The sequence below is a fragment of the Dermochelys coriacea genome, chromosome 14 (assembly GCF_009764565.3).
Source record: "Dermochelys coriacea isolate rDerCor1 chromosome 14, rDerCor1.pri.v4, whole genome shotgun sequence".
NCBI lineage: Eukaryota > Metazoa > Chordata > Testudines > Dermochelyidae > Dermochelys > Dermochelys coriacea.
The window spans coordinates 4,025,869-4,044,119 of NC_050081.1; the positions used below are offsets into that span (position 1 = coordinate 4,025,869).

Sequence of the window (18,251 nt, forward strand, 5' to 3'; positions counted from 1 at the left end):
CGCCGAGCCCCATTGGCCCGGGCCGAGCAATGACATCAGCCCCGGCTGCGTGGGGAGCGCCGGGATGCTCCGTTTTCAAGGCAGAGAAGGAACGAGCCTGGCGAGGGCCCTGGGATGGAGACACGGGAGGGGAGCGCAGAGCACTGAGAGAGCGGGGGCCGCGGGAACAAGCCGGGCTGCGAGACGGGCAGCGGCTGGTGACGAGGTAGGTACCCGGCCGGCGCAGCCCCCGCGGGGCGAGTCACACACCGAGTGGGGGATGCCCAGGCTTGGGGCTTGGAGAGAAACCAGCGGCGTGGAGCCCCTTCGGAGCGCGGCGTGGGAGGGGCGCTGGCTGGCTGCAGCGGGGGTTGGGGCGCGGGGAATTTTTCCCCATCGCTGCTCTGTGCTCAGCGGCGTCAAGGGAAACTAGATTTTTTTTTGGCGGCGGGGGGAAGCAGCGGGGCGGGGCCGCCTTTTGCTGGGCAAAGGTGTCACTGTGGAGCTTCCAGGCGGTTCCTGCAGAGCGGGGCTCGCCTTGGGGAGGGCTGGGAGATGGTCCAAGCCGGTTCTCCTCGGGAACCGGTGCGGAGTCCGCCCCCCCCCCATCTCTTGTAATGAAAGGGACCTTGATCCCGCCCCGCCCCCTCCAAAGTCAACGCTAACAAACTAAGAGCCGCTGGCCCTTGCCCAGAACCAGGGGACGCAGCTCCAGGCTGAACGTGCTTCCCGGAGCCTGGCCTGCAAAGAGCCGCGATTGCAAACCGTGGCGGCTCTTCTTTCTTTTCGTGCATCGGCAAAGGATGCACCCGTGTCCCCCCCTTCCCCGGCACACGCCAACCCATGCAGGTCCCCCCGCCCCCTGCGCTGCCGGGTTTGGGCCTCAGCCAGCGGGCAGGGGGATCCGGGAGCGCGCCGGGGGGGTTGTCCCAGGTAGTTTCCAGAGCTGGGCTGTTTTGTCCGGATCGGCCTGTGTCTTTAACGCCAGGCGAGCGCCCGAGCCGGGAGGGTGGGGAGTGGCCGGGGGTTGTACGGCGGCTCTTCTGGCTTGTGCGCCGGGCACCGTGCAGGGGAGCGGGGCGCGGGCGGGCGGCGGCCGGTGAACGGCGCGCCCCGGTGTCCGTGCGCCGGGAGAGGGGCGAGCCCCCGGCCGAGGAAGGGGCCCGCGGCGCCTTGCCCCCGAGAAACTCGCGCAGAGGAGGGGGCTGCTCGGGGCGCCTCCGCGGGGAGGAAAGTAGGTGCCTGGATCGCGGGGGGGGGCCCCGCTGGAGAAGGGGGGCGGCTCAGTGGAACCGGCGCTCGGGCAGGCGGTGGCTGAGACCCAAGCGCTGCGCTTGGGGAGGGGCTTTCCCTCGCTGGGGGGTGGGGGGGCGCTGTTTGTGTGGGCCCGGGCTCTCACTGGGGGCAGGCACCGAAATGCGCGCAGCCCCGATGGGTCTGTGCGCGCCCTGCCCCTGCCCCATCGCCCCGGGATGCCCCGGCGGGGCTGTGGCAGAGACAGGCTGCAGGGAGGGATTTCCTGGGCTAGGAGGAGAGAGAGGTGCCAGGGGCCCCTTGCAGGCTGTGGCAGCCCTGTGCCCAGCCTTGCCAGATCAGCCTTGATTCCTCTTCTCTTCTTATCCCCCACCCCGTCCCCCTTGTCCTCACTGGCCAAACAATGGCCACTGTGCATCCCCCCCACCACCCCCCACACCAGTGCCCAGAGGGGCCGTGAGAAGGGGCTGCTCCTCACTGGGGGCCCTGGGCGACTTGCGGAGTGCAAGGCGATGGAACAAAGAGCTGCAGGCCCTGCTAGGTTACCTCTTCCAGCAGCCCTGCCAAGCTCCGGAGGAGAGAGGCTGTGGCTGGGGATTTTGGCAGACTTGGGGAGGTGGGCAGCGAGATGGGTTGGTTTCCCTGACTCTGAGTGATTCTGGCTAACTTTGTTGCTGACTCTGGAGTGGCTCTGAGTTCCCCAGGCTCTTGCAAAACAAACCGCTGGGCCCAGGGTTTGCTGCTCCTGTGGTCGCTGAGCTGTGAGACTGTAACCCCAGGTGCCCACTAACTCCCAGGGCCTGTTAGCGCTAGGCTAAACAGGTGTCATTTTAGCAAATGGGCTAACCCCTCCTAGTGTGGACGGGGCGAGCTGTATTTTAACACACACTGGCTGGTTGTGGTGTAGCCAGGCTTTGCCTTGAGCGGTGAACATTTCTGAAAATACATCTGATCTTTGCAGTGCTGGGCGTTTGGCCTCCACCTCTTAGCCTGGCTTTCTTTAACTGCTCTGCGGCCTGTCAGCTGGGGCAGCCCCAGCCACCATGCATTATTTAGCTGGCCCCTCTTGGGATGCCAGAAGGGTTCAAAATAGATGCTGGGAGAACACTGCCTTTGCGGTGTCAGTGCCTGGTCTGGCTAGCTACCACTTGGGCCTCTGTCACCATGGGGCCCACAGCAGCTCTTAATTGGTGGGGACCCCGCAGCTGGCAGAGGGAGGTGGGTTACCAGCTTGCTCCTAGTCTGAGCTTGATTTTTCCATGGCTATGCCAGGAGTACCATCTCTTAGAGCTGTGCAGAGGGGTAAGGGTGGCCATTGTGCGTCGGACCAATGGCCCATCTAGCCCAGCATCCTGTCTTCCAACAGCAGCCGATGCCAGGTGCCCCAGAGGGAAGGAACAGAACAGGCAATAATCAAGTGATCCATCCCCTGTTGTCCTCTTCCCAGCTTCTGGCAAATAGAGGCGAGGGACACCCAGAGCATAGGGTTGCGTCCCTGCCCATTGTGGCTAATAGCCATTGATGGACCTATCCTCCAGGAATATCTGATGTGTTTAAATGTGCTCTGGGTGTGTGTAACTGACTAAATAGGGGGCCAAGGAATCACACCCTCTCTCCATCCCACCTGCCCTCTCCGCTTTCTCCTGCTGCGAGAAGCAGGCTTTGATCTCTGCCCCCGTGCATGGGTGTGAGCCTGCCTCAAGCTAGACGTGGAGGTCACAACTTGGCTTGCTTGCCAGCTGGGGGGCCAGGAGCATCTTGCCATGGAAAGGGAGGTGGGAACCAGTGCAAGGGATTCTGGGGAGCATCTTTGCGGGATCAGTTGTGAATAACTGAGTGAGGGGCCAGGGTGCGACAATGCTGAGAGTTGGCTGCAGTGTCTGGTTAAAGGCGCCTTCGAGATACCTTTCACCCTGTGACATATTGGCCCCTCCTGGGAATGCTTGGGACTGGTGATGTTGGGTTGTCTGGCAACATCCCCTGGCCCGTGCTGTGCTCTGAACTGATGCAGGGCGAGAAGGGGGCTAGGTGAAGGTGTCTGCAGCCTATTGTCTTCATTAGAGCTGTGCCAGAGCTTCGATCGAGACTTCAGCCTGAGCACTCTGAGTTCAGGGGGCTGGAGCTGAGCTTCGAGGCTCAGGCTCCTCTCTGGCTCCATGTCTCTCCAGGGGACGTAGTGAGTGCACTGACTTCCATGGTGGGGAGGCTCTGAACCTGGCGCTCTGCCAAGCTGCGGAGAGCTCTGGGGCAGTATCTGCTCTGCGCTCGGCAGCTCAGTCCAGCGCAGGGCCTTAGCTGCCAGCAGCATGAGAAATGGGAATGAACGGCAGCTTCGCCCCTGTCTGGGTTAGACATCTGCCCCCATGTGAAAACGTGGATGTAGCTGCATCTGATAGCCCTCTTCATCCCTAAATCTCCAAGCCCACGTTCTCCCTGTTTTACAGGTAGGGAAACGGAGACACAGGGAGGGCTGTGACTTGTCCTAGGTCTGCCAGCAAAGGAGGGGCAGAGCTGGGACCTGCACCCAGGTCTCCTGAGTTCTAGTCTAGTGCCCGGTCCACTAGGCCATGAGGCGGGGCCATGTTTGGTGCTCTATCTTTGTTCTTGCTAGCACCATGACTTGACTCCAGGTGAGGTCCAGGGTGAAAATGATTCAGTGCCTCCCTCTTGGGCCCCCAGTCGGAAGGTGTGTGCCTCTGTGTCAGAGGCTGGCACGGAGCCTGACTTACCCCCAGCGGAGCCCTTGCCCTGGGATGGCTCTCAGCAAGCAGTGCCCGGGCCATGCTTTATGTGGCGAGCAATTGGCAAACCAGTCTGGGTCTTGATGGAATCCAAACTGGATTCTACTTGGGAGCAGAGCTGGGGTTTGCCACCTTTTGGCCACAGCAGCTCCAATCAGCCTATGTCTGTGAAGGGGAGCAATGACCTGCCTTCCCTGCTGCTAGGCAGTACCTGCAAGCTGCATGCCCTCTGCTAACAGGCTGGGGCAAGGCGGTTCTGTAACTCAGGTGAATCCTCTAATGACCCTCCTGACTGTATTGTATCCAGGTTGAGAGCCCTTTAAAAGGGCTTCAGTTGATGTGAGTGATTTCTGCTGATTGCTGCATTCCGGGTCCCATTGTTCTGTGTGTTTGTTCTAGGGCTGGTGAGCTGGTTAACCAGCTCCCTGGTGAGATATCTCTGAACTGCCTTCAGTCTCCCAACACATAAATTGTCTTGTCTTGGTCTTGAATGGGCTCTGAGAAATCTGGCTGCTCGCTCCTCACCCCCCCACAGCCACAATATGGGGACGCAGGAATGGTAAGGCTGGAGCGGAGCAGCCGCCTGTCTAGTCCAGTATCTTGTGAAAGACACTGGCCAGTATCTGCTATTTCAGAGGGAATCAAGACAGGTAAGGGATAACCTTGCCCCAGGGAATGTTTCCTCCTGATCCCCTCCCCGCACTAATTAGAGGCTGGTTCATCCCCTGAAGCATGAATGTTTATAGCCTTTCCTATCTCCTATTGTCTTTGTTAGTACTTAATACAACTCTGGATATCCTTAAAAAGAAAAGGAGTACTTGTGGCACCTTAGAGACTAACAAATTTATATAGAGCATAAGCTTTTCATGAGCTACAGCTCACTTCATCGGATGCATCTGGATATCCTTGTCATCCAAAGAACTGCCCAGTTCTTTTGGAAATCCTGCTAAGCTCTTCAGGTTGGTGATATCTTGTGGCAGTGAGTTCCACAGGCTAATTGTGTCTGTCTGCGTGGAAAATTATGCTGGCAAGAGCCCAAGATCCCTGTCTCCCTCTGGTCAAACACTCTGGATAGGAATCTAATTTCCTCTGCCTGATATTTTTCACCCGCTTTGCAATAGGTACTGCAGATGCTTCTGATAAATGGATAGATGGTTTGACATATCAGCTGTTTGAAAGTCTAGTCTGTCAGTCCTACACCGGTACCTCCAAGGGAGGGGGCAAAACTGTCTCCTTTCGCTCTTCCGCATGGATGTCTTGGGCTTCGCCCATGTCTTTGCACTGATGGCTGGAGGATAAGCCTCTGTCTCAGGGATGGGGCCTGCTTGGCAAAGGGTAGTCCAGGATTGCAGCTTCTGTCTGCAGTGAGATAAAATGATTATGCAACTCTCCACCTGCAGCTATTCTGTGTTGGTAGCTCTGGGTCGGAGGTGGCTCTTTGCTTGGGTGTTAAGGTCATGTGTGCAGACGCGCTGTAAAGGGGTAAGGCGGGGGTGAGCAGAGATTCTTGTTGGCTAGTAGAGAGCTGATCATCTCTTGGACTCTCTTTCCCTCTACCAGGTTTCAGATAGGACTCTCACTGTGCAGCCCAGCCCATGCTCCAGTGAGTCTGACGGAAGCAGGGGGGGTGGGGTAGAACCTCCTGCAATCTCCCAGCTTCAGGGCGCTGCCTTGTGAACCAAAACACGGAGCAAAAGCTGGCAGCTCTAGTTTCAAGCCAGCCAGCCTTGGTAGGGATGGCAAAGAGTGCGAGTCATGGTGACGGGGCGAGTCAGAGCCAGCTTAAGTTAGTGCGTCAGGAAAGCCCGGAGTCAAGGCCCTTGATTGCTATTGACTTCCGGCTTGTCACTCCTGCATGCCCCCATGTGACAGCCTGCCATCTGTGCAGCTCTATGGGGCGGAAGCAAGGCAGCATGGCACGGACCAGGGGTTGGGATTTCGGAGCTCCTGGGTTCCAATCCTTGTTCTGCTGCAGACTCTGACCGATAGTGCCAGGTGCTGTACGGACTTATTGGCTGAACAGTCTCTCACCCAGCACCTCCTGTAGCTGCTCGCACCGGTGTGAAGTGCTGCACTGGTGTAAAAGGCCACAAGGTGTGTGTAATGGAGAATGGATTCGTAACGAACAGATGGTTCCTGCCCCAAGGAGCTTGCAATCCAAGTTCCTAAACCACCTAGAGCAGCAGTTCTCAGCTAGGGGTCTGAGGCCCCCTGGGGTGCTTTGATCAGGTTTCAGGAGGTCTGCCAAGCAGGATCCACGTTAGACTCACTGAGGCCCAGGGCAGAAAGCCTGAGCCCCACCACCCAGGGCTGAATCTGAAGCCTGAGCAGTTTAGCTTCATGGGGCTCCCTGTGGCATGGGGCCCTGGGCAATTGCCCTGCTTGTTACCTCCTAAAACCAGCCCTGGCTTTTATCTGTAGAAAACCAGGTGTTGTGGCACAGCTGGGCCGGGGAGTTTTTATAGCATGTTGGGGGGGGCCTCGGAAAGAAAAAAGGTTGAGAACCCCTGATCTAGACAGCAAATTTAGCAGGCCTGAGTTGGGGGAGGAAAAGGGGTAATTGACTGATCAGGTGACTGATCTCTGCTCCCCTCTGACCTCCCCCTTGTTACACCAGTGCAGACAAGCCGCCCACCCTCTGAAATGGGTTTTCGGCACTAGTTTTGGTTTTTGGCGAGGCTGTGCTCTGGGAGGGCAGTTGGAGCCGCCTGCCCCTGGACACAGGCTCTGCGTCTTTAACTTCGTCTCGGGTTACACTTGCGCTTTCTCAGCAGATTATTAGTTGGCGGCTGTTAAGCTTCTCTGGGCTGGTTTTCTGCTTTTATAAAAGCGGCAGCGGGAATGTCACGGGGTCTTGTCTCCTTCCTCACTGAATAAGAAGCAGAGAAAGGGGCTCTTCCCCCTCTTCCCGGCATAGGCAAGCCCAGCGCCTCGGCTGCAGACAGAGAGCTGTGGAAGCATGCAGAAGAGCTCCCTACAGTCACCCACTCTGCGAAATCATCCCCTCTCCGCTCCATGTTACACAATGGTCTCTAGAGCGAAGCTTGCCAGAGGAGAGAGAAGGCCCTAAGAATTCGCCCCTTTCCTGCTAGCTAGAAGGAGGAAGGCAATGGCTTGTTCTGGGCCCCTAGCAGCGTGGAGGCCTCTGGAGGAGGACAAAGCTACTCAGTAACATCAGTAACACTTGAGTCTCCTGCTGCCTCTTAGCCGAGGCTTTCAAAGTCTCATAGGAATGCTAAAGAAGCAAACTTGCCCTCATAGTTAGCTGTTAGGGCCAGGTCCCCAGCTGCCTTAAATCAGTGGATTCTCATCGACATATACCAGCTGGGGAGCTGGCCTGGGGGGGTTTCCATGTCTTGTATGAAACCGAAGGCCAATAGAAATGAAATAAGGAAAAAGATGTGTGGGTGAGTGTGTAATCCTCTCCCTGCATGCAGCAATGAGCTAGGGCATGAGAACCTGGCAGTGAAACTGATTAGAAACTGACGAGACGATTTTTCCATTACTTGTAACTCCTGGCTGGAGAAGGATCGAAAAAAGCAGGCTTGGTTTTCAGTCCAAGGAGATGTTAGTGACAGATAAGGAAATCGGACACACCAGCCAGGGGGAAATTGGTTAGACTTTACCCTGCACGGGTACATTAAACCTAATTTATGGGTAGGAAACTGACACCAAAAGGAGAAGTGTGCAAGCTAATTGTGTGTGAGACAGAGAGAGAGAGAGAAATTAAAGTGAAGTGCCAACTTGCACTTCAACCCAGCCACCAACTGAGTGGAACCCAGGAGTCCTGGCTCCCATTCCCTTCCTCAGCCACTAAATGCTCACAGTCCAGTGTCCAGTAACAGACTCTGTAGTATTTGAATCTGTACAGTGAGGCATAGGAACCAAGAAACTGAAATCAGAATATGGAGTATTTTCTCAGATACCACGCACAGCACCTTGAGAGCCTGGTGTTCAAATCTCTGCTCTACCACAAGCCTCCTTGGCAAGTCACTTAGGGTCTGTCTACACGGTGCCTAAAACCCAGACGTGAGTCTCAGAGCCCGGGTCAGCTGACTGAAACAGGGCTCAAAAGAGCAGTGTCAATGTTTTGGGTTCAGGTTGCAGCCTGGGCTCTGAACCCCAGCAAGAGGGGAAGGTCTCAGAGCCCAGGCGCTAGCCAGAGCATCGACATATTTTTAGCCCTGTGGGGTGAGCCCCACGAGCCTGAGTCAATTGATCCGGGCTCCGAGACTCGCTTGCTGTGTAAAGAGATGAAGGGAACGTCCATGTCTCAGCTCCCCATTTGTAAAATGAAGATAATATAGCACTGGCCTCTCTCACGAGGGTGGTGCTTTTCCTAAAAGGTGTGCTCTAGGAAGGATTACGGGGCAGGTCCCTGGCCTGTGTTACGCAGGGTCAGATGAGGAACCTAAACCTGTGTTTTGAGGATCGATAGGTCAGTTTGTGTGGTGCTCAGACGCTGTACCAATGGGGGACACGCAAGTACTGGAAGTGGCTGATGGATTGATTCCTCTGCGTGGCCTGGGAGGGGCAGGCAGTTGGCATGTTCCATGTAGCTAATTTTCTGTAACCTTTCAAAGGACGCTGGGGAGCGGGAGGAGTTGCAGCCTTGCTCAGAAGAGCTGTGTGCCCAAGTACTTGGCGCTGTAGGGAGAGATTGTCTAACAGGTTATTGTTTAATTGGGTTAGAAACCGGAGAACAGTTTGAGCCTTGTACCCTCTGTGAAGCAAGAGCGGCGAGATGGAAGTGATTGCAAAGCAGGAAGTCTGCCCTGCTCCGACTGAGCAATAGAGGAGCACGCAGGGTATGTCTTTGGGGATGTCTACACTGCTATAAAACACCCTCCGCTGGTCTGTGTCGGCTGACTTGGGGGCTCAGGCTGGGGAGGATCCCAGAGCCCCGCAGAGTGCAAATATCTACACTACCATTTTATAGCCCCGCAGCCTGAGTTCCAGGCCAGTCGCGGGTGTTTGATTGCAGTGTAGACATACCCTGTATCTGTGGGGGGAAAGCAGGGGAACTTGCAATGGTGCAGGCCGGGGCAGGCTTCTGGGGACCATCCGAGCACAGGCCAGTTCTTGTATATCCCGTTATTCAGAGTGTGGAGAACGGGTTGGACTGAAAGCCCGGAAGATTGATTCCTACCCCAGAGGCAACAACTGAAATCACAGATCCGTTGTGCTGGGTGCTGCACAAGTGAGAGACCATCCAGGTCCCAAAGAGCTTTTCCAGTTGTCTGTTTAGACAAGGCTTTGGTGCTGTCCCTCTAGACAATGGATTGAAGATGGGCTGTCTCATTTTCCCTGTTTCCTGGGTGGGGAGGGAGTCCCAGAGAGGTGAAGAGACTTGCCCAAGGTACACAGGAAGTCAGTAGTGGAGTCAAGAACTGAACCCAACCCATCCTCACCTGGTGCCTCAACCAAAAGAGCATGTTTCTGGTTGCTGATGTTCTCCAGCACAGCATGGGGAGCGACTTCCCCATGACACCCTGTGGTTGTGGGTAAGATCTGGCCTGGAGGGACCCTGCGTATTAGCCAGAAGGCAGTGGCATTCCCATGTCACGGCCAGTCCTTGGTCTTCTGCTGAGACTCGCGAGCAGAGGGCTGATCACCGCCAGCTTTGAGAGGACCCTTGGGCAGGTGGTGTCATTGCTTCGCTGCAGAGAGCTGTTCTGAAGCTCCCAACTTGTATCCCATTAGCCCCTGCAGAGTCATCTTGTCTCTGCCCGGGGGCACGGCTGAGCTGGGCTAAATCTGAACCGGCTGCCTGGCAGCAAAAGGCTCCGTACCCCATTGCTGATCTCCCCATTCCTTAGAACTGCTTGGAGCACGTGAGAGCTGGAGCCACTACGTGCCAGGAGGCCGAAGGGGTCCTGAACTCCGGCTGTTGGAAGAGCTGCTCCACAGCTGGCTGGGCTGGCCGGGGGGGGGGCGGACACACCCCATCTTCCTAACCAGAGTCCTAGCCACCTCGGAGTCTGGTACTTGTGCAGGTTCCTGCACTGCTCTGCCAAGCCCCTGCTCTGGGGGTGAACATGAGGCAGCTCTGTCCTTTCCCTGCGGCTGAGCCGGGCAGCGCCGACTCTGCCCCAGGGTCTGGAGGGGAAAGTTTGGGGTCTGGACTGTGTTTGCAGAGTCGCAGGCTGGGATGCCGTGGGGCTGGGAATCTGAGGCTGGTAAGGGGGCAGGGTTAATGCTGCAGAGGTGGGGAAGAAAGGCAGAGCACTGCAGAGAGCAGGGAGAACTGCCTCGCGTGAAGGGGCATGGAGATGGGCACACAAGACGGCCACCTTCTGCTGAGTGCTGGTGACCCTCTGGTGACTGGAGCGTGGCTCCCTTCCCCGTGGGGCGGGCAGCCCTACGGCCTTCGGCAGGCCAGTGGGACTCTAAGGAGGTGCCACTCGTAGAAATGGTACAGTGGCTTTGCGTGAGCTGGGGTTGTGGGGCGTGGAGGACGCATTTTCTCACTCTTCCTGCTCTCCTCTCCCCGCAGACCCAGGCAAAGGGTCAGTGGAGCCAGACGCCCTGCGTATGCTTCCTGCAGTACGGGGTTGGTGTCTCTGGACTAGTTATTGCTCCTAAATGAAACATTCAGAGTCTGCGAGTCTGTTCCAAGGGGGCGGGGGGGATGTGTGCCAAACGCTAGGCTACATGTGTGCTAAAGGCTACCAGGACAGCCGATCAGCAAGCGGAAACAAGCCTCTGATGCATCCTGTGTCCTCTCATGTGGGCCAGGGCAGCTTGTGCCCTTAATTCCCCACCCCCACCCCCAGGGGTAGAGAGAAAGGAACCTTTTTCCCATAGCAACCAAAACAGCAGGCGGGGGGGGGGGGGTCTGCCAAAGCTTCTGGCTGCACCTTTCTAGCCAGAGTCCCAGCAGCCGCAGCCTCTGGGATGTCTACAGCTCGATTCCCGCGCTGCTCTAACAGACGGGCCCCTGGAGGGAGAGTGGGGGGGGCGGGGAAGGGGAACCCAGCTGCATAGACTTCTGGCCCAGTCCTTCAGTCCAGCTCCCACGTGCTGCTTTCTGGCTTCTGGTGACCTCGCATTGTGTCCTGAGCCGCGGGTCTTGCTAAGTGTTTGAGGAGGGGCTTGGAGGGTACAAAGGGCGGGCATCTTGGCGCGCTGGTGCCATGGCCGTGAGTGGTATTGGCATGTGGCGGGAGCACTGGAAAGCCAGAAACACTAGGAGACCATCTCGACACCCTGGTGAGCTAGGGGTGATGGGGACAGAGGGTCTGTCCCTTTAACTGGGGATGGGTATCACTGGGTGCCCCTAAGATGGGGAGGGAGGTTTTCAAATCAGCTATGGGATGGTTGAATCGAAGCCGAACAGAGGGACGTGGGGCTGCCTTGTGTATATGCATGTATATGTCTCCCTTTCTCTCTGAGGCCCATCTGCGTTCCAGTCACGACGTGCTTCTCTCTGCACTGCAGCAGCACCTGCCTCCCGTCCTCTCCTGTCCCGTCCCCTCCCGAGCCAAAACTGCTACCTCTGTACAAGCCATGGGGCGGCATGTGATCTCAGTCCGCCAGCCCGCAGTGGGGAAAGCTTCCACTTCTGCTGATGCAGGCGCACCCCCCCGCCCCCCGCGGAGGCCTTATCACCAACCCTTCTCAGGAAAGTCCCAGCTCCCTGGCCAGGGAATCGCCCCAAGCCCCTGGGATGTGCTTAAACAGTCTCTAGGTAGCATGACTCGGCAGTGATGGGGCAGGAGGGAGAACTGTGCAATCTGCCCCCATCTGCAGTTCTGCCAGCGCCCCTCGATCCCACCTTCAGCCTTTCCAGTCCTGGATGCTTCATGCACAGACTGACCGGGCAGAACATTGTCCGAGACCCTGTGCTCCCAGCCAACCTCCGCCACCAGCATCTGCCTAGATAATCAGGCTGTGAGGATACAGCATAGTGCAGGGGCCCTTGAAATGAGGAGCTGGCACGGAGCTATATCACCGCTGGGGTGGTTCGGTCTCTCAATAGGGCTGTGGAAGCCGGTGCAGCCCCACACAGAGCCCAGCGAAGCCAACTCTGACCCAGGGGATCCCCCTTCCACCGACGCTGGCTGCTAGGCTGCTCTGCGTCGGAGCGCCAAGGAATCCAGTGCATGCGGCCAAATGCAGTGGGATGGGGGAGGCCGGTGGACAGAAGCCCACTCAGCTGGGAGCCGGAGCCAGGATAGCTCCCCCTGCATCGCAGATGCTGGGGCAGCTCGGATGGTCTCTTTCTGCCCCACTCCACATGGCTCGTCATGCTGAATACCCCGGCCTGGGGGCGGGGGGCGGTGATTGGCCTGTCGTGGCTGCCCAGCTCCTTCAGCGGCTCTAGAGACCCCTGGGGCTGGGTGGAAAGGAAACGTGTCCTTTGTCCCTTGCTACCAAGGCACCTGGGGAGATAGGTCCCAGGTCATGCTGCTCTGAGCCCTTGGGAACCAGCAAGGGAGCTCTGGCCTCCTGTGGGGCCAGTTTCTCTCCTGCGACGCTGCAAATGCTGCTCCGCCATCATCCTGCTCCCCAGCCTCTGTCCGTGTGGGGCTGCAGTTAGCCCAGGGCTGAGAATCTCGGGCTGGGTCTGCACCAGTCTCTGCTGGGAATGCTCCTGCCACGGCAGCTCAACCAGGGGAAGCCATGGCTGGTGAGGCTCAGAGCAAACCTAGATCCTGGGGGTTAAACCCTGTCTGCACTAAGTGCTCCCCCTGGTGGAGCTGAACCCGTGCTAGTGCAATGGGGTGACTTCCTAGGGTAGACACGCCTATGCCGGTCAGTCTCTGATCCTGAGCCGTTTGTCCTTGCCAGCCAGCCAGCCAGAGCCCCCTCCATGTATAGCAGGAAGCGGGGTTCTGGGCTAGCTCCCAGCTCGTTGCGGGGGCGGGGATGGAAAAGGCTAAGAACTGTGTTCTGGATAATTCCCATTCGATGTGGTGGCTGCACGCGGCCTTCCAGCCCTGGTGTGACGAGCCCCAAGATGGCAGCATGGGGAGCTGGAGGGATCCCTTCTACCAGTTCTCCAGAGGTCCCAGAAGCTCTGAGCCCCTTTCCCTCCAATTGAAGGCAACTGGCTTTCTCCTAGCTGCGTGGCGCAGCCCTGAGCTCGCGGGGCCTCTCGGCATTTTCCAGCCCTCCTCATGCACTTCCTGCCGTCTGTTTCCAATTCCTCCCAGCGTCCGCTGCTCGCCGCTTGCTTTACGTGAGAAAAATCCAAAGCATTTTCTCCATGTGGCTTTGAACAAAGCCGCCACCTTGCCACCCGCCCGTGGTAAGAGGCGCAGGACCACAGTGGGGTGAACCATCCTGACCGGCCAGTTCTGCGGAGCACACTGGGCTCTTGTTTCTGACTTCCTCAAAACCCCTCCTTGGGTTCACTGCCTCAGTTTCTCTGGTGCTCACATTCCTCTCTGGTGCAGGGTGAGGATGGTTCACACAGCCGCTGAATGTTAACCAACTCTAGCTCCGGGTAGCTGTGACTTTCCTGTATTGTGGGCAGCCTCTCTTGTGCCGTGGGGTGCAGCATGACTGTCTTTCACCCTACCCCCAATAATTATGATGGAAACTTTACCCCGATCCCAGCACCCTCAGTGAACTGACAGAGGCAGGGAGCCCACTGCTCGGGGGTGGGGCGTGGTGGCTTCTCGGCAGGCCACATCAGTCCATGGCCGTTTAGCCCAGGAAGTGGAGACAAACCCTGTATCCAAGCGACGCTGCAGGGCAGGGTCCGAGAACGAGCTGGAACGTGATTAACGGCAGCTGCTGCCAGCTCCAACGCTGGGGGAATCTGCCAGGCTGGAAAACTGGTGGATAAAACTCATGTCGCTGACCGCTCTCAGGGGCAGGGACAGCCTGTCCAAAGCAGCACCCACTGCTGGTGATAACATCATCCCCCTGAGCCTCTGGTTCCTGTGGCCCAGCTGACCTGCCCTGGATTCCTCACCCAGCCAGCACTGTCTGCAGAATCGGTTGCTTGGGGCTAACTTTGTTGGTGGGTGCAATTCCCCCTCCCATACCCGCTCGGTCTCTGTCCTCCGACACCAGGATGGGAAGGAAGGGGGCCTGGTGGTGGGGGACTGCAGTCTGGACTAAGCCAGGCCCCCCTGTATCAGCCGGGGGGGAGATTTTAGAGGTGGGGGAGGCCTGTTTGCAGGGAGGGGGCAGGGGAGAGACTCTCAAATTCACTGTTGCAGGAGCTGAGCTGAGCGGCTCGGGGCCAGCGCATTCCAGCAGCGAATGCACGTTTCCCGGCCCCAGGGGGCCGAGCAGGAAACAGGGCTGGGGGCTGGCCTGACAAGGGAGAAGCTGCTCAGGGTTGTGGGGGCGGGGGGAAATACTCTGTAGAGCGGCCAGCGCTTTCAGTGGTGCAGGGAGTGGGACACGGTAGCCATGGCTCCTGTGGGGAGCGCTCCAAGGAGCGGCTCTCCCCGCTGACTGTATGGCGCCAGTGGGGCAGCATAACCTGCCGTCTGGCTCCTCCAGGCTAACCTGCGTCCTCTCTCTCTCTCTCTGCTCTAGGTGACTGCTGCGGAGGAGGACAGCGAGACCTCACTGCCTAGCCCAGCCCCCCTTGCTGGGACAATGCCGATCCTGAAGCAGCTCGTCTCCAACTCGGCCCACTCCAAGCGGCGCTCGCGGGCGGATCTGACGGCTGAGATGATCAGCGCCCCGCTGGGTGACTTCCGCCACACCATGCACGTGGGCAGAGCAGGGGACGCCTTCGGGGACACCTCCTTCCTCAACAGCAAGGCCGGCGAGCCGGAGTCCCCTGAGGAGCTGGGCTCCTCCAAGCCCAGCCTGCTGTCCCGCAAGTTCCGCAGCAGCAAGCGGTCGCAGTCGGTGACGCGCGGCGACCGGCGGGACATGCTGGGCTCCCTGCGAGACTCGGCCATCTTCGTGAAGAATGCTGTCTCCCTGCCTCAGCTCACCGAGAAGGAGGCCGACAAAAGCGCCGGGAAGCTGCCCAAGAGCCTTTCCTCGAGCCCTGTCAAGAAGGCCCCAGAGGAGGCAGCTGCCCCGGAGGAGAAGCCGCGCCCCAACGGTTCAGGCAACCGGCCTCAGAGCCCCGGCCTGGACGAGCGCGATTTTGGGGACCTGATGGATTTGCCCGTCGTGGTGCCAAAGAGCAGCTATGGCATGAAGCACGCCGAGTCCATCATGTCCTTCCACATCGACCTGGGGCCCTCCATGCTGGGGGACGTCCTGAGCATCATGGATAAAGACCAATGGGACCAGGACAAAGACTTGGGCGCCATGGTACCTGAGGAGCCCCAACGGGATGGAGGCCCTACCCGGGTACCTGCAGCTCACCGGCTCAACCAGGAAGGGAAGCCCCTGCCAGATTCCCTGCTGATGGCGCCAGCCTGCCAGGATGAGAGCAGGGCCGTGGCCTACAGCCTGGACTCTGTCCGGAGCCAGGGCCGCAGGGACAGCAGTTCGGTTTCTAGCTGCACGGCACAGGGGCAGGAGGAGCGCCGCCCATCTCCCGAAAGACAGAGCTACGGGATCCCGGATGGCGCCCGGCACGGCCCCCCCAAACAGCATGACAAAGAGTTCTCCTTCGTGGATGAGGAGGACGACGAGATCCGAGTGTAGGAAGGTGGCTGATCCAACGGGTCTGGTAACTTGCGGAAGCTTGGGCACAAGAAGGGATAACCTGAAACTGACAATGTCAGAAGAAATGGCACCGGGAGACACTTAACTCTTAAATCCTTTCCCCTTCCCCCCCGGGCTGTGGCCAGATTCCCCTCAGCTCCTCTTTGACATCACTCCAGGGACTGGGTGAACCTGTGAAACAGGAAGATAGATGATGTTGAGGTTAGTTTTTGCTATTTTGAGGTCGCTGTGGGAGAGCGAGAAACTTGGGTATAAAGTCATAGTATTACGTCGAACAACCTCTTCCTGTAAGGCTGTCGATCTCTGCGAGCCGGGGAAGAACAGCAGTCGGGAGAGGGGAAGAGCCCACTAGCCAGTCTGGAGACAATTCCTTTCCCAGAAGAAAACTCCAGTGTGTACTGCAAGGGGGAAACATACTTTTCATTTCCATTGGACTTTGGATATTAACTTGATCTACTGCCCACATCAAGCAATACAGAGTCAAGTTACAAGGACAAGGCTTACAGCCCCAGTGCCCTTAGTAATATATATTTTCCCCCTTGTGTTTTTATTGGTCCCTGATTTGTACTTGTAACTCTTTTTAACTGCGGACGAGGGGAAATTCCAGTCTGCAAGTACTTGGTTCAAGAGTTTAGACTTCTGCATATTGTAGAGCGAAATGGCATTGGAAAGCCAGCAGTTTCTGAGCCTGCAATTGACGGTACTTCTCTTTGGGCAGAGCACTGGGTGGGCCTGCAGCTCCAGAGGCAGGGGAAGGGATTTTTTACTCTTGTATCTTTTTTTCTTCTTTTTTTTAAGTGTCCTATGTTGCGGCACCTTCACGCACATGGGCTCCCTGCAGCCTGCCACTCTGCTCCCACATATTGGACCCAGACCTCCTCTCAGATGGGTTCCTCTTGAGAAACCCTCTCCTGCCCCTGCCACAGCATCATGTCTCTGGCACTGCGATGCCAGCCATGCCCCCTCTTCCCTTTGCCACGGTACAACGCAGAGCTGTAACAGAGGCTGGCATGCTACTAGCGGGACCCATGACTATGGTGCTGTTACCTGGTGTGTGTGGAGGGTTACGGTGGAAGGAGCTGGAGGTGCCTCCTGGGGAATCCTCTTAGCCCCTGCTATCCGGATTAACAGGACTGGGGCAGAAATGTTGGCTGCCCCCGCAGTTATCCTATCGCTGGCCCCTGGCCTGCCCTCAACCCCAACCCCTCAGTGCCCTTCCTCCGCCGCTGAGCGGATGGGATGCCCGGAGGCAGCTGCAGCCCACTGTTGGTGGGGTGAGACCCAGCTGCCCTCTGGCAGGAATGGAACAGAGGGGCAGGGAGAAAGCTGAGGGGGATAACGTCTGGCTCCGAGCCATAGGAGCCAGTCTGCACACGTGGGCACAATGGGTTTGGAGCACTGGCACAGCCTCCTGAAGCCCAGCGGTCTGGAATGGGCAGCGTGTACAGGAGACGCAGACTCGCTTTCCTCTGCCCGGTCTCCTCCCCAGGGAGATGTCCCATGGGCAGACACTCCTGAGCCCAAGAGCTGCTAGGTGCGGCCTGACTGGTGGTGGGAACCATCCTACCTAGGACACGGGGCTGTCAGCACCACGCTGAAGAGATGTGTCCTCGTCCCCTGGGTCCGGCCCTGCCCTGCCTTCCGCACTTCGCACACTCGCGGGTAGCAATAAAACACTAACTTGGACCTTTTCTAACTTATTTTCTTTTTAAATGTTTTGCGCTAGATCTCCTCTTCCCCCCCCCCCCCAGGTTGAAAGCAGCAGCTGGGTGCCCTGGGGCGTGGTGAGGCCTTGCCTTGTGACCGGGGCTCTGTCCCATGTGCTCGGAGCTGTACGGTGCAGGTGAATGGAGGAGGTTTTTTTTTTATGATGTATGTAAAATGCAGAACAGAATTAAACAGGTAGTGAAAGCAGTGCCTGCCTCCTTGGGGGTCTTTGATGCCGGCTGGGGGCGTGTTGTCTCTCACACTCCAGAGACTCTTCCCTGTCCCGGTTTCTGAGGCCTCACCTCTGCTATGACGGTGAAAATGTCTTCTCCTAGCCTGGCCCCTGCCCCTACTTGGCCTAGCTGCAGGGGCTGTCCCCCTGATCAAGCGGCAGAGACCTCTGGTGCCACCATAACCTCTGTCTGGCAGGGGAGGGTGGGGTTAGCATGGAGGGCAGAGACCGAGGGTGAGTAACCAGGAGCTGCTCCCATGCCTACTGGTAACGTCCCCAGGGCTGCCCAGCAAATCCACCCACCCTGCTCGAAGCGTTGCACCTTCCTCTGCTGGAGTGCAGAGGTCTCTTGCCCTGTGGAAGGAGAGGTGAGAGAAATCCACCAGGTTAATCGCTCCTTCTGGGGATTTCTCCTCCTGGCAGGAGATCAGCCCAGCCAACTGAACCCTGCCTCGGCCTCTGGCTCGGACTCCCTTTCCAAGGGATTATGGCCGTATGTTTGAAGGGGAAAGGGGATCAGCAGTGCCACTATGGGGCAGGTACAAGTGGGAGAAATCAGCTGGCTAACAGAAGAATGGAGCTGGGGAAGCAAAGACCCGACTAGCCAGCAGACGATGATCCATGGCACTTCCCTCTGGCATCACACGGTGAGCCTAGCCTTGCTCTTAACCACCCCTCTGCCAGGTGCCAGCCTCTGAACCATGGCCCTCCAGGGAGGTGGCCCCTGGCAGCACCACGTG

At 57.9% G+C, this 18,251-nt stretch overlaps 1 protein-coding gene across 5 annotated transcripts; it reads left to right on the top strand.

Moving 5' to 3' along the window:
• On the top strand, positions 1-17,487 carry CDC42EP4 (CDC42 effector protein 4). Of its 5 annotated transcripts, none has more exons than XM_038371655.2 (2): positions 1-205; positions 14,475-17,487. In XM_038371655.2, exons 1-2 carry the CDS (start codon positions 65-67, stop codon positions 15,549-15,551), a joined length of 1,218 nt encoding a protein of 405 aa, XP_038227583.1. In that variant the 5' UTR covers positions 1-64; the 3' UTR covers positions 15,552-17,487. The 5 variants fall into 5 exon arrangements, with proteins under 5 accessions (XP_038227583.1, XP_038227586.1, XP_038227584.1 ...); XM_038371658.2 differs by lacking the exon at positions 1-205 and adding an exon at positions 1,009-1,213; XM_038371656.2 differs by lacking the exon at positions 1-205 and adding an exon at positions 4,328-4,533.
• The last annotated feature ends 764 nt before the right edge of the window (positions 17,488-18,251 follow it).